The sequence below is a fragment of the Leuresthes tenuis genome, unplaced genomic scaffold (genome assembly GCF_036924035.1).
Source record: "Leuresthes tenuis unplaced genomic scaffold, fLeuTen1.0.hap1 SCAF_21, whole genome shotgun sequence".
NCBI lineage: Eukaryota > Metazoa > Chordata > Actinopteri > Atheriniformes > Atherinopsidae > Leuresthes > Leuresthes tenuis.
In genome coordinates this window covers 15453031-15468657 of record NW_027325375.1, presented here as the reverse complement: position 1 = coordinate 15468657, position 15627 = coordinate 15453031, and the positions used below count along the sequence as shown (strand labels likewise).

At 41.4% G+C, this 15627-nt stretch overlaps 2 protein-coding genes across 2 annotated transcripts; one reads left to right on the top strand and one right to left on the bottom strand.

Annotated features, from left to right (window-relative positions):
* Nucleotides 1-1199: 1199 nt before the first annotated feature.
* kl (klotho) lies at nucleotides 1200-11855 on the top strand. Its single transcript, XM_072374590.1, has 13 exons — nucleotides 1200-2064; nucleotides 2584-3014; nucleotides 3101-3180; nucleotides 3255-3417; nucleotides 4826-4931; nucleotides 5605-5754; nucleotides 6345-6580; nucleotides 7097-7292; nucleotides 7559-7737; nucleotides 9736-9843; nucleotides 9974-10079; nucleotides 10320-10446; nucleotides 10810-11855. Exons 1-13 carry the CDS (start codon nucleotides 1348-1350, stop codon nucleotides 11142-11144), a joined length of 2934 nt encoding a protein of 977 aa, XP_072230691.1. The 5' UTR covers nucleotides 1200-1347; the 3' UTR covers nucleotides 11145-11855.
* Nucleotides 11833-15094, bottom strand: rfc3 (replication factor C (activator 1) 3). The gene is made up of 9 exons (XM_072374591.1): nucleotides 14908-15094; nucleotides 14035-14172; nucleotides 13807-13874; nucleotides 13516-13613; nucleotides 13151-13332; nucleotides 12863-12999; nucleotides 12668-12766; nucleotides 12490-12559; nucleotides 11833-12380 (listed from the first exon to the last, which is right to left on the bottom strand). The coding sequence occupies exons 1-9, from the start codon at nucleotides 14992-14994 to the stop codon at nucleotides 12189-12191; spliced, it is 1071 nt and encodes a 356-aa protein (XP_072230692.1). The 5' UTR covers nucleotides 14995-15094; the 3' UTR covers nucleotides 11833-12188.
* Nucleotides 15095-15627: the final 533 nt, after the last annotated feature.

Sequence of the window (15627 nt, the reverse complement as noted above, 5' to 3'; positions counted from 1 at the left end):
CCTAACCGGTCATTTTGGTGTTTGAACAGCTTTTGTCTGTCAAACGGTGCATGACTAATTCTTGGACTACAACCAAGACTGACTGGTGTTTGTTTTATATTAGAACAACATGCGCTGGGATTGTGTTTTACAGCAATCCCACCTGTAATTTCACCTGACATTAGTTTATGTTGGAGAAGTTAAACATTTTGCAGGAACACTAACATATGTTGTCTGATAGTTATTTTGTCATATAAGTGCTCCCTTCTCCCCTAACAGCAAATAATGGGCAGACACTTTTTTTTTTAAATAATCCACTCAAAATGGGGTTGACAGTCCAAAAGAAACTAGGAACAAGGAACTTCTATTTAGATATTGCTTTCAAGACATGGTTGTGCTTCGTATTCATTTTGATTTATCTTTGTGTTTTAATGCAAACAGATGGCTACTGAACTGAAGTTGACATTTTGATCAAAACTCCAGTCCAAACTCTTTGTTTTCTTCAATTAATCCAAAAATCTCTCAATTATACAATCATCTCAGATCTAGAATTCCAAAATATTTTTTGCTGCTTTTAAAAAAAAAAATCACAACTTCTAATAAGTGCACATATATGTAGAATCTAGATATCAAATGTAATTTTCATGTTGCCTGAAACCGCCAGCTTTTTATTGCAGCACACCATCCAACTGGCACACACGTACTCAGATATTTAAGCAGATGCTGGTGTATGAATGAGATGGCCAGAGGTCAGAGGCCTGAGTTTCCAAGCAACCAGCTGAAAGCAGGAAGATAAGGAATCAATGTGAACATGGTGCCGCAGGGTGCACTGACTCCACTGTTTGCATATCTTACCCCCCACCCACCCTCTGTTTGAGAGTCTGCCTGAACTTGATCCAGAAACAGATGTAGATGGGTTTTTGGTGTCCATGACAGGCTGCGTTGAAATAGAGTTAGGAGATTATCAGCCAGCTGAGGATATAATGTAATGGTGATCATTAAGGGTTTTGCACCTGGGTCACTCTCCTCTCCTCGTGTCTGAATGGGTGATCAAATTCAGTTAAAATTCTCATTTGGAAATAAATAAGCTTAATATGAGCCCATCTCGTTTTTCTCGTAATTCCTTCCTAGTGTGTTCCTGCTATGCAAACGATTGACCATTTGGGGCTGTTAAAATCGTGTTGTGCCTGGTGACCTTCGTGCGTCAGGTGTTTTGGCTAATAATTGATAGATTTTGAGAACCGTTTGTGGTGGGTTCACAGCTGGCTGGCTGCGCTCTCCAGTCATCTGTTCAGTCACGGAAATCCTCCAAGCATGGTTAAGTGAAGGCCACCATCTCAGACTGGACGGCCGGTTGTAACGGGAATTATGAGTGGTTTGATCGTCCTTGTGACAGTTCTCATCCTCAGCCCCGCGGCCGCGAAGCCTAATGCGGGTTTGAAAACGTGGGGGCGCTTCAGCAAACTGCCCTATCCAGGAGACAAGGCTTTCCTCTACGACACCTTCCCTAAAGACTTCATATGGGCGGTTGGCACCGCGGCGTACCAGGTGGAGGGAGCATTTGAGAAGGATGGAAAGGGCCTCTCCATTTGGGACACTTTTACGCGCGGTGGGAACCGCATGACCACAGGGGACGTGGGCAGCGACAGCTATCACAACATCCACGCAGACATCCGAGCCATCAGACAGCTCGGGGTCAGCCACTACAGGTTCTCCTTGTCCTGGTCCAGGATATTTCCCAACGGCACGCGAGGCAGTTACAACGAACTCGGCACCAACTACTACCGGACGCTCATCAAACGGTTAAGGGAGATAAACGTGCAGCCGGTGGTTACGCTGTATCACTGGGACCTGCCCGATCACCTCCAGCAAAGCCTGGGCGGCTGGAGCAACCCAGAGCTTGTGGGGATTTTTAAGGACTATGCTGATTTCTGCTTCCATACATTCGGGGATGATGTTAAGTACTGGATCACCATTGATAACCCGTTTGTGGTGGCGCAGAATGGATATGGCACCGGTGTGGTTGCACCCGGGATAAAGAACGACCCTGATCTCCCGTTCCGGGTTGGACACAATCTTCTGAAGGTGGATATGTAGTGTGTATATATATATATATATGTCTCTTAATAAATATTCAAGTCATCATTTACAAGTTGATAACATATTTTGGATGATGATTTTATCCGTTGGCTGTCAGGTTTTTTCTTTGGATTACTGTAAATATAAAGACGGACAGACAGGCAGATATTCAAAAGAAGTATGAGTGGTTTAGAAAATAAATCACACTTTGAGTAAATATATTTGACACTGCTGGAATTCTGCATTTTTTTCATATTTGCATATTTCATATCTGCATATTTCATTTTCACACTTTTTTTTTCTTTTGGTGCCCAGAAGATTATCTGTTTTTTTTATCTTTCAGTTCTAAATTTTCAATTCTGTGTATTAGCTTATCAGCTACCTGTGAGGCACTTTGACCTCCACTGATCTGTATGAACTTTTTGTCTGTTATTCTCACCTTATTGTCTGAAGCCATTCTCCTTATTCTCCCCCAATCTTTGTGCTTCCTACATCTGCTTATCATCTGTCTCCATCTGTCTCCAGGCTCATGCAGCTGCGTGGCATCTCTACAACAGCTACTACCGCCCACGGCAACATGGCAAGCTCTCCATGGCCTTGGCCTCTCACTGGATCAAGCCCAGCCGCACCCGCATGGAAAGCCTACAAGAATGCCAGTGCTCCCTGGACCACGTCCTGGGTTGGTTTGCCCGGCCGCTATTCACAGATGGAGACTACCCCCCCTGTATGAAGACAAGGCTGGGCTCGCGGCTTCCTTCTTTCACCCAAGAGGAGATGGAGCAGGTGAGAGGAACGGCTGATTTCTTCGCCCTTTCTCATGGAGCCACCCTGAGCTTCCAGCTCATCAATGACAGCCTAAAGTTTGGACAGCACGAGGATTTGGATCTGAGAAAGCTGCTGTACTGGGTGAACGCAGAGTATGACAAGCCTCCCATATTTGTGGTGCAGAGTGGTTGGTAGGTTCTCATGCTGTGCTGACAAGTCTGTGCCTAAAGATGTTTGCTGTGTTGAACTTGCAGTTTTCTCCTGATGCTCGACGCAGGTACGTCCCTGGCAGCACCAAGACAGAAGACCCAAAAAACATGTACTACCTGAAGAGCTTCATCGCGGAAGCACTCAAATGTGAGTCTATGTCTTCCCAACAACTGAGGATGATTTAACATGAGCTCATCTGTCTGAATGTGTTTGAAATGCAGCAATCGTCATAGATGGAGTGAATGTGATTGGATACACAGCCTGGTCTCTGATAGACGGCTTTGAGTGGCACAGAGAATATGGGATTCGACGTGGACTGTACTACGTTGATTTCAACACACCCGACATGAAGAGGGAGCCAAAGACATCAGCCACTTTTTACAGGTTAATGTCAGGGTACACAAGATTGAAATTTATGCAGATCTCTATTGATTTCATCCCACCATAACAATAAGAAATGATGATCATTGTAGTGACAAACTGCAACGGCACATCAGGTATCAGCTTGTTACCTGAGGTTCCTATAAAGGCTTGAGAAGTATGAATTTTGCTAAGCGTGGTGAAAGAAAAAAAAAGGTATGGTAAAAAAAAACATTTATGTTTCTAGATTATTTCCCCTTTCTCTTCTATAGTCTAAAAGTTTAAAAAATGACTAAACAAGCAGCAAGCTTTTTGCATAGATCATATATACAGTGTGAAATGTAGCCACGATGATGTCACTCCTTTGTTAAGTACCATTTTGAAGCCTCAAGTTTTAGCATTTTAGTCATTGTCAACTTGGTGTCCGGGATCACACATTTTGAATAACTGACTTACAGCCGCAGCAGTTTGAATACCTGCTCCGATTTATATAAAACAGATTACATGTAATCAGCAGAAACTTGCAGAGATCCGTTTTTATTGTCAGAAGAGCGGCTAGTAGAGTTCCACTTAAGATGGCAACTCTTAAATTGTTACACTAACAGAAAGTTTTGCATATTTCTAGGAATCAAATCCTCTCCCTTCAGTCATGAAAATGCAGCCATTAAATAGCTTTGTTTCAGACATGATGTTCTTGATATTCCATTTACACATCAATTGATTAATATTAACTCAAAACATTCTGTTTCCTTTAATTCCCATATTTATGAGAACTTGGATTACCCTTGAAACATGTATGAACAAAACAAAACCCGACAGGATAAAGAGTAGCGTCACAAGTTTGATTTTAGCTTTGTGACATTTCAGAGCAACTCATGTACCTTGTTTGCAAAACCATAAAGCTCAGCTCCAAATTCTTTTTTTTGCCAGGTATTTGAACTTGAAATTTTCTTTGGTCTGAACCTGACTAATTGCTTTTTTTAAATGTATTTTTTAAATTTTTTTACTAGCTTTGACATTTTAGATCTTTTTGAGGATAACAGTTACTGCTGAAGGTCATGTGCTTCAATTGATGATTCCAGCCAAAACTGAAAATATCCTATTTAAAATTCAAACATTAAGCTCTCTTGTAGTGTTTCTGTGTTGTATTAACATAGTTGTATCAAAGGTAAACATGATTTCCTCCTATATGGAAAAAATATCGCTATTAAGACCCCCACAGATTTCGACTAATACATCTTCAGTGCTGAAAAGTCCTTTTTTTATGGTTCCCAACAGCAATCAAGTGATATTCAGTGATGCTATTTTTTGTTTGTTTTCTTTATAAGAGACTCTTACCATTCATTGCATATAACTAACCGAACTAACCGAACAGTTATATTATTAATTTTCATACCTTTGGCTGGCTTTTCTTTTGTCGTCATTCGCACAGAAACATCATCCACAGGAACGGTTTCCCTGAGCTTCCAGAGAACAGACCAGCACAAGGAGTCTTCCCGTGTGATTTTGCCTGGGGGGTATCTGCCAACTCTATACAGGTGCTTTTCAGTTGTGTGTGTACAAAAGAAGATATATGTGTGTGTGTGTGCGCATTTGTGCACGGACATGGGGGAACGATAGTGCCAACACGCAGAGATCAGATAATGAATCATACACAATCAAAATGCTTCCTTAGAATGGGAGCTTTAGATAATATTGCCCCCAACCCCCACCCCAATCCCTCCCTCTATTTTACCTTTGTTTCAGTTGAGGTCCACTGTCGACCTCAGATATTTAGTGAAGTTTTGTAAAAAAAAAAAAAAAAAAAAAAAAAAAAAAAAAAAAAAAGGCCAAAGGATACTTTTCTTTTAAACACCAGCTTTGTGTGCTGCCTATGAGGGAAATACAACATTGACAGTATACCCTCAGACAATTAAGTCAGATTAATGCTATTTCATTCTGATTTTGTTTTGGGGAAAAGGGGATATTAAGCTGGGAACAGTTCCTTCTCTTCACATCGTATTGTATGTGCCGTTTTAAATTTGCGTGCAATTTTGTTGGTGAAAGTCCAGCTGAAAAATGGGGACGACAGCGGATCTTCTCTTAATCATAAACCACGTAAAGTCACAGTCTGCCGGCTTTTTGCAACGCGGCACAGAACCGCCGTGGTCACTTTGCCAATAAGCTATAGCGAGGACATGTTTGTTTGTTTGTTTTTGCCTCGTGTCATAGGTCGAAACCACTCCCACCCAGTTTGCAGACCCCAATGTTTACCTCTGGAACATCTCCAACAACGGAGAGTTGATTCGGCTGGACGGCTTCAGCGCGCCACCTTCACGCAGAGCGACTCACTGCGCAGATTACGCAACAATCCGACAGCAGGTCTGTCTGCCAAACATTTAGGGACCTATTAGTTGATACCTACCTACCTAAAAAATGTTCAAAACTACACAGAACATCTAGATTTTTGTACTCTGAAGTGCTACACATTTTTCACAAATAACACACACAATCAGGTACGGCCTGATGCTATTATCCTTTTTCGTCCGGAAGCAAATGTACTGTATTGTAAGCGTATGCAGCATTTTTTAAATTGGGTTTGTGTTCCACCAGCAGGGCTGTGAAGTAAAGAAGACAAGGTGCTAAATTACAATCCAAACTTAAAAAATAATTAGGTTTTTTTTAGGCCCTTAACTGTTGAGCAGCTGATTATGATATCAAGGGAGAATGGGAAAATATCTCACATTTCAAGAAGTGTTGTTAAAACAAGAGTTGATGCAAAGAAAAAAAAACTGTTCCATGTATTGAAATTTCTCCGTTTCAAATCTGTTTTTTTTTTTTAACTATTTCACACAAACAGCGACTTGAACCGCTTGAGCATACAAAGACATGTTTACAAGTTTTGTGCGTTTCTATCACGGGGCTGAAAACACCGAGAGTGCTGACGTGCTTACCCTCCCTCCTGCCTTTAGGTGGATGAAATCAGGAAGGTGGGAGTAAACCACTTTCACTTCTCCCTCAACTGGTCTGCTCTGGTGCCGACAGGTGACGTGACACATCCGAACGCCACCCTGCTGGGATACTACCGCTGCTTCACCCGCCAGCTGCTGCAGGCGAACGTCACACCTGTGGTGACCCTGTGTTACCACACCCACCAGCGCAGCAGCCTGCCGGCCCCGCTGGACGCCGCCAACAAGTGGCTCAACAGGTGGGGGCACCTCGCTGGTGCAAGATTTTTCCAGTTCCAGCACTATTTTTTTATTATGATATTTGATTTTTGAAAACCCATTTTGCCTTTTTTTTTTAAGTTTAATTTGAACGTGAGCGTTTTCTGGACAGTGAAATAGTGTCACTGCTGTTCCCCAGGGGCTTTATCTAATTTTTTAATTTCAATTTGTAATTATTTTTGGGAGAAAGGCTCATGATCTTTTTGGCATGGTTTATTTACAATTTAAGATGAGTTCTGCATTGACATAAATTAATTCCAAGTAAGTGTAAATGGTGAAAATAAATCATTAGCAAACATGACTATATATATATTTTTTTAGAGTATTCATAGTCAATTTTTCAATCACATGCGGGTTGAGGACTAAGTGTGACGTTAACAATGGTTTACTACAGTTTATCTTAAGCCTTACTGACTTTTGTTTGATGTTATTATGTTATCTTATTGTTCTCACTTAGATTCATAGATAAAAATGTCCGTATTTGATTGCTTTCCCAGGAAGACTCCCGAGGCCTTTGCAGACTATGCCAGGCTTTGTTACAGAGAACTGGGGGCCCATGTGAAGATGTGGATCACCCTGAATGAGCCCAATGATGCGACGGTGAGCTACCTGGAGGGCCATCAGATGCTGCGGGCGCACGCTCTGGCCTGGCACGCGTATGACCGCGACTTTAGACATTTACAGGGAGGAAAGGTCAGTAAAACAGTGGTGTTTGGTGCTTCTTCTCATAGTTCTAAGTTATATAGACAAATGCTTATTTAGATCTATTTCTAATGCACTTAAAGTTTCAACAGGATCCATTTTGATATTTTATAGATGTGTTGCATGAAATAGTTTTTGCCATTTTTTCTTCCATTAGTTTCTTATTCATTTCACAATTAAACAGAAATCTATTGCCAGAAAGATCTGTGCTGGAGTGGGGAAAGTAGGAGAGTGAAAACATGATTTGTGTGTCTCAGGTGTCTCTGGCTCTGCACATGGACTGGGTGGAACCAGCGTTTTCGTTCAGCCGGGAAGACGTGGAGCCAGCTAAAAGGGTTTTAGACTTCAGCATCGGCTGGTTTGCAGAGCCGATCTTTGGCAGCGGGGACTATCCTCTGGGAATGAGAAGCTGGCTGCGGCAGCTCAACTCGCTCGAGTATGAATGCTTCAATCGTTCTTTAATACAGTCACTTTTTTTAGGCTAGAAAGTAAACCTGACTTAACAATGTAGAAACATCAACAGATCTTTAACTTCTCTCATTAAATGTATTGACATATTTCTGTTAGCAACTACACACGTGGACAAAATTGTTGGTACCCCTCAGTTAAAGAAGGAAAAACCCACAAGTCTCACTGAAATCACTTGAAACTTACAAAAGTAACAATGACAATTTATTGAAAATTAAATAATCAAAATCAGCCATTACTTTTGAAATTTTGATTAACATTTAAAAAAAAAACTAATGAAATAGGGCTGGACAATGATGGTACCCATAACTCAATATTTTGTTGCACAACCTTTTGAGGCAATCACTGCAATTAAACGATTTCTGTATTTGTCAGTGAGCGTTCTGCAGCTGTCAACAGGTATTTTGGCCCACTCCTCATGAGCAAACTGCTCCAGTTGTCTCAGGTTTGATGGGTGTCTCCTCCAAATGGCATGTTTCAGCTCCTTCCACAGATGTTCAATGGGATTCAGATCTGGGCTCATGGAAGGCCACTTTAGAATAGTCCAACGCTTTTCTCTCAGCAATTCTTGGGTGTTTTTGGCTGTGTGTTTTGGATCGTTGTCCCGTTGGAAAACCCATGACCTGCGACTGAGACCAAGCTTTGACACTAGGCAGCACATTTCTCTCCAGAATGCCTTGATAGTCGTCAGATTTCATTTTACCTTGCACACATTCAAGACACCCTGTGCCAGATGCAGCAAAGCAGCTCTAAAACATTGCTGAGCCTCCATGTTTCACCGTAGGGACAGTGTTCTTTTCTTCGTATGCTTGGTTTTTGAGTCCATGAACATAGATTTTATGTGCCTTACCAAAAAGCTCCAGTTTGGTCTCATCTGTCCAAAGGACATTCTCCCAGAAGCTTTGTGGCTTGTCAACATGCATTTTTGCAATTTCCAGTCTCGCTTTTTTATGATTTTTTTTCAGCAGTGGTGTCCTCCTTGGTCGTCTCCCATGAAGTCCACTTTGGCTCAAACAACGATGAATGGTGCGATCTGACACTGATGTACCTTGGCCTTGGAGTTCACCTTTAATTTCTTTGGTGGTTGTCCTGGGCTCTTTGGATACAATTCGAACGATCTGTCTCTTCAATCTGTCATCAATTTTCCTCTTGCGGCCACGTCCAGGGAGGTTGGCTACTGTCCCGTGGGTCTTGAACTTCTGAATAATATGAGCCACTGTTGTCACAGGAACTTCAAGCTGTTTAGAGATGGTCTTATTACACACCTTTTCACCAAACAGCAGAGTGACTACTTGTCTCCCTTTAAATAGGCAGACTGACTGATTATGAGTTTGGAAACACCTGTGATGTCAATTAAAGGACACACCTGAGTTAATCATGTCACTCTGGTCAAATAGTTTTCAATCTTTTATAGAGGTACCATCATTTTTATCCAGCCCTATTTCATTAGTTTTTAAAAAAAATAATTATGTTAATCAACATTTCAAAAGTAATGGCTGATTTTGATTATTTAATTTTCAATGAATTTTTATTTATTGTTACTTTTGTAAGTTTCAAGTGCTTTCAGTGAGAATTGTGGGTTTTTCCTTCTTTAACTGAGGGGTACCAACAATTTTGTCCGCGTGTGTATTTCTACAAGGATTATTCCAAGGTATGATGTGATGGAGTATTATTTAATAACTGGTGGGAAGGAACTGTCATGTTTTTAATGTGGCTAATATATTTAGCTATACAACGGTCAATTGATCATTCTGTCTCTGTTAAACATTTTGGTTAAGACTTAAATGTCAAGAATTTTAGAATTTTTTATGTCTTATCTAGCTCTACATTTGTATCACTAAATATATTAACCAATAGGCCTCAGGGCAGCTGGAGGCTGAGCAAATCCAGAACTAACTTGTACTTCTTCCATATCCGTTTTCTCTCTTTTCTTGATAAATGCGGTATCTTCTCTGTGCTCCCACAGCCTACCAGTTTTCAACGAGGAGGACAGACAGCTGGTTAAAGGAACATATGACTTCTTTGCTATAAGCCACTTCAGTTCCAAGCTTGTGACTCATGCCAAGGAAAACTCGTAAGATCTACACTCATCTCTATTTTGTAACTGCTCTGATCAGAATCAGACACTCAACTAACTCGTGAGTAGCTCAGTGTCGTCAGAGACTGTTTTCTCTCTCTGTGATGCGTCATCTCCATGTGCGCAGATACACCTACACAGCAATGCTCGAGGTCCAAGAGATGATAGACACCACGTGGATCATGTCACCGAGGCCTGTTGTGCCCTGGGGTCTGAGGAAAGCGCTCAACTGGGTAAGACTGTCATCACCAGAGGATGGGGACATCAGGCGTCTTTTCATTTCTTGGGAAGAGTTAAAAAGTTGCTGTTTAAATGGTCCTTTATGTAAAAATCATTTTTTGCCTCTTGTGTCCAGCATTGTATTTATACAGAGTAGATGAAAATATTAAAAATGAAGCGTTCCAATATTATAATAAACCTCGATTGAAGCTGCTAAACGGAGACAGAAACTAACTTTGCTCTTCATCGTTAAGGTGAAGGAGCACTACAATGATGTACCCATCTATGTGATAGCTAATGGAGTCCAGGAAGACCCAGCTCGCTTCAAAGACAGCCTGAGAGTTTACTACCTGTACAGCTATATCAACGAGGCACTTAAAGGTGAGTCGAAGCTGTTGTGGCTGAGACTTATTTGGATTAATAAAATCTTGTTAAATCAGTTCTTTACAGGTGACTGAGCAGATTAATCATTAAACAGTTGTTTTAGCCATTGACCCCTGAATAGTCAGCTGACTCAGAGCACGCTAATTTGCAAACACAAACACACCAGCCAGCAGAGTTACACACTCACTTGCTGGGTCAAGGTTGCTTGCTGTCCTCTTAACCTTTTCCTGTGTATAAAAAAAATGTTTGGGTTGGGTGGCAACTATTCACAGACCATTTAGAACACTACTTCTAGATGTGAAATCTAAGGTGACTAAATACTGAACACCTCACATGCTGCGTCTCCCCCTCCATCCACAGCACACACTCTGGACGGCGTGAACCTGAAGGGTTACTTTGCCTATGCCCTGAATGACCAGAGAGACCCGGGGTTCGGCTTGTATGGCCAAGTCCACGAGGAGGTCATCATCAAGGCCTCGCTCTCCAACTACCGCAACATCATCCAACACAATGGCTTTCCCATTCAAGGAGCTGCTCCTCAGGAGTGTCCCAATGAGCCAGAACCCTGCATGGGCTGCCAGGTTCTGGTTAAGAGGCCTGTGGTTGGCTTCCTGACGCTGGTTGGTTCAGGAGTCCTGATCACCCTGGGCCTTATTATTTACTACACAGCCAAGAGACACAAAGAGTGTTACTAACGGGAGGATTAAAAACAAACTCCATAGAAACTGTGGTTATTGCTCAGAGGTTCAGATTTTGAGGTAAAGTTTTAGTTGTGACATTTCTTTAGATTTCATGTGAAAACCGAGCAAGTGGTCTGGCCAGCTTCACGTTTTAAGTGTTATCACCGTCATTAAATGTTTTCCCGAGCTGACCCTTTCTAATCAGACCAGCGATAAGACCGAGCAAAACGTCACACAAGACGATTACAAATTAACAAACCGATTCCACCTCTGGGTGACAAAAATTAAACACGAGGGGCAAGACTATTGTCTCTTGAAAGATTTAAGTTGATTATTCTTGACAAAAGGTGCTTGTGGTAAGTTCAGGGTAACGGTGAAGATTAGTGTTTCTGTTTTATAGCATAATGTGATTTATTCCTATGTTTCCTTGTGTTAACAATATTTGTTAGTTGGCCTTTTTGTGGTTGTATCGCAAAATTACTCAAGTGCTTTACATCCGCGTTGAAACGGTTGTACTGCACGTCCTCTTTTTGTATCCCCATGTTTCAAGCCACCTATCAGCAATGTCGAACAGTAAGGACATTTATATCGAAAAAGTACCCATCAGTCACTCCTGTCAATCACATTTTCATGGCTTCAAGATAAATGTGACTGATGTAAAACAAACCAATAAAGAAAAAAGCAAGGGATTTGCAGAAATTTTTTTGCAAACTCCATTTATGTTAGTAAATTCTGTATTTAGTCACGTAGCGTCTATCACAAACCCATGTTATGTAACCTGTCAGAACAGTTTTAGTACAAATCAGTGTTTGCCACTGATTCCATTTAAACTTACAGTACAGAATTGTACACAACCGTACTTGGATTTTTTCACTACAAGAGCTCAAAGTTTACACACTGTGCTGACGTTTGGCCAACAATCCATGGCATGAAGCCAAACTGTCCAGATCCATCCAGTGGTAAGCTGAGTCAATGTTACCACAATGCCTCACAAAATATGCATGTAAATCTATCCACTGAAAGTCCTGTTGGGGTATTATCTTTGGGGGCTTTTCAAACTCAAAACATCATAGCATCCAGACCATCTTCCATAAACTTCTTGTAGATGGCCATAAACTTGGCTATAAAAGCCTCCAGATGGTAGATGGCTTTACTGCCCAGCTGTAGTCTGTGTTCATAGTAGGCTGCCAAGTGGGCAACCTCTGTCTTCAGCTGGCCATCGCAGTTATTCAGCAGTTCTTTTACCAGACCCTGTTCATGACAAAATAAAAAAAAAAATTAAATTAATATTCAGTTCTATAAAAACTACCTGAAATGGTTTTAACACTTGTGATGGAAGAAGAGGAATGGAAATCGGTACCTTCATAATAATATCAGCAGGTATGCAGTGAGTTAGCAACTCATACAACCTGGCTCGAACCTCCAACAACCTGGAATAGAGACAAATTGGGGTTCAGCATTATAATATGCTACAGTCTGAACTTTCTTCTGTCCCAAAGAGAAACAACTAAACCTCTCCCATTAATTTTCTCTCATACCTCTGAGGAGTCTGCTGGCTGACGATGGCGTTAGCCGTATCTCTCAGGTAGATCTCCCAGTCTGCCTCTGGAACTTCTTGATCCGCTGAGAATGGACACCTGGAGAACATTATGGCAGCAAATATGTTTTGTTTGCATTTGCTACGGACCTGTGGATAAGTCTGAGGAAGAATGACAGGTTTCGCCGGAACTCACTGCTGCACTCTGCAGGCCTCACACATCAGAAGGGCTTTGCGGAGGTTACGCCCAGACTTCTCACTGATTTTTTTGGCCAGCTCAGGTGGCAGGAGCAGACCTTCTTTTTTACAGACTGATGTTAGAACACTGCAGACCTGGAAGACAGGAAGATCACAGAGACGAACAGGACGAAGGTGAACATTTTGTCTTCTATGTCAGTTAACTGAAACATGCATTCAGAAAATGCACGAGTTTTAAAATTGCTTTCTTCTAAGCACTTTTCTAAACCTCTGAACCGTTTCTCACCTCCTCTGGGCTCGGCAGAGGAACCCTGACTGCCAGGCAACGGCTCCGTATTGGATCAATGACTTTGGAAGTGGATGTAGAGCTGAGAATGAGGCGGCAGGTGCCCATATACTTTTCCATTGTTCGACGCAAAGCGTGCTGAGCATCTTTCGTGAGTCTGTCCACCTCTGTTAGCAGCACCACTGAGAAAAAAAAGTTTTCCAGTTCCAACAAAAGTGACACATTATGGTTCAACAAAGCTTCTGACAGAAACCATTTCACAGAAAACAAAGAATATAACCCCTATTCTGTTAGCGCCGCTGCTCTAAAACACAAACTGCTATTCACAAGGTACACCGCCACAGAGTGACGTTAGTCTCTTATACCTTTGAAATCTCTCTGGGCGCTTGCCTGGATTTGCTGGGACTGGGCCACAGTTTTAATCAGCTCTTGAATCACCACACGGTCCTGGTTTCCTGCATCACTGTACAAGACAGAACAGAACTACTTACAGCTCATCAAATGCAGAGTGTCCTAAATGTCCCACAAACTTTCAGTAAGTAATAATAAATACTATTGTCAAATAAAGAAGAGAAAAAGAGCAATTTTGTGAAACTTAATAGGAAAGAAATGGTAAAATGGAGGCAAGTCAATGTGCTTCTTTCTTAAATAGTTACCTCGGGTTGACCTCCAAGTGGTAGTTGCTGGATATTGTATTTATCTCAATTTTCTTCTTTGATGGAGCCTGTAGTCAAAAATCAGAGTGGTGTTGTAACTGTATTTATAGACAACGTAACAGCAAGCTCATCAAATCTGAGAGCAGATGCGATGCGAGTGTAGTATCGTGGGGGAGTTGCACACTAATTGTGTTTAGTGGCTGTGATATCTATCAAGTTCCCTCTCACCACGACGGTCTGGTGCTCTATGCGAAGCTTCTCCACCCCTGCTCCATACAACTCTCTCAACAGACACATGATGCGGGTCTTCTTCCCCGCACCAGATGGGCCATACACCAACAAATGTGGGAAGTCGCCACATTGAACCTGAAAGAAGCGTTCACAAAGAACGTGTTATTTGTGTAAACGCACTTGAATGTGACCAAAATGTGTAGAAACAATGACTTTTTCTGGAAACAATGCCCTGAAAAGATGCTGGTTGTGGCGGTCTCATAGTTTGCTGAGTTGTGTGGCAAATAAGTTAATATAGTATAATAAATATAATTCAAGAATAAAGTACTGGTTGGGCTCTTAAACACATTTCATTCGCCTAATCTGCAACAATAGTAACTTAAGGTGTGTTTCCGTTCTTGAGAAAAACTTTTTTTGAACCCATGTAGTAATATTTAGCGTGAAATTTCTTTCACTTGCAGAACTTTCTCCTCAGTTTTTGTTATTCTTCTGTATACCAATTAAATTAAGCACGTAATCACTTTTAAGATGACTATTTAGCTTTTATCCATGGATTAAAATGCCCCCTAAACTATTCAGTGTGCACTCACACTGTTAAATAAGAGAGTAATATCTGTCGTGAACGACGGGCTAATGTACAGAGAAAGCCATATCGTTCAAATGATAAACGTATGTAAACGCAATGCTAAAATTCAATACGTTCAGCACTGTAAACTCAAACAAGCTAGCTCAACTCCGCTTGTTGTGCCAATTATACAAACATATGACCAAACCAAAGCAGTAAATAAATCGTCTGAGTAACGTATCTTAACCAAACGTTTCAAGTGCTGATGCTAGTCTGGACAAGCATGAAGGTGTTTCTCTTCTTACCAGGTTTTTCAGTTGAGCCGCTTGCTCTTTGTGAAAGTCGAGTTTACCGAGCGAAGTCGGTCGATATTTATCCACCCACAAACTCATGGCGTTAAGAGTTTATTAAATGTTAGCGTCCGTGTCAACAACAAACAGTCCGTCGCTAGCTAAACTCCCGCGAAATATTACAACCAACCGCACTGCTGCATTTCCTCCCAAACTACGGGGACTCGGAAGGGTAAAAAGATAATTCGACAAGCCAGTGGGGAAATTTGCTTGGAGGATGTGCTCTTTGAGTTTGCGTGGTACCACACGCAGCTGTTACCTGATAACCTTTCCGTAATGAATGATATGATGTATTTGCATGATTTAGGATTATAGACGCTTAAGGCGCAGCAGTCATAGTAACAGGAAACCATCTGATCCTATGGTGCCCCAGCATCTTTATCACAGTTGTACAGTTATAATACTTTGTAGTGCCATATAGAGAGTACAACAGCAAAACGCAAAAACTAGGTACAGAATTTCTTCATTTAAACTAAAACATCTTTATTTCCGTGAGTCAACTGCCCTGTCCTCACCCGATGCTGCCCCCCCCCCCAATCAAAAAACACAAAAGAAGCAAATTCTCTTGTGCAAAAAAAAATTAAAACAAAAACTTTAACTGAACAAAAACACCAAACTATTAAATGTGGTTTGCTGAATATTAGATCTCTCCTTTCGAAGTCTCTGTTAGTGAAT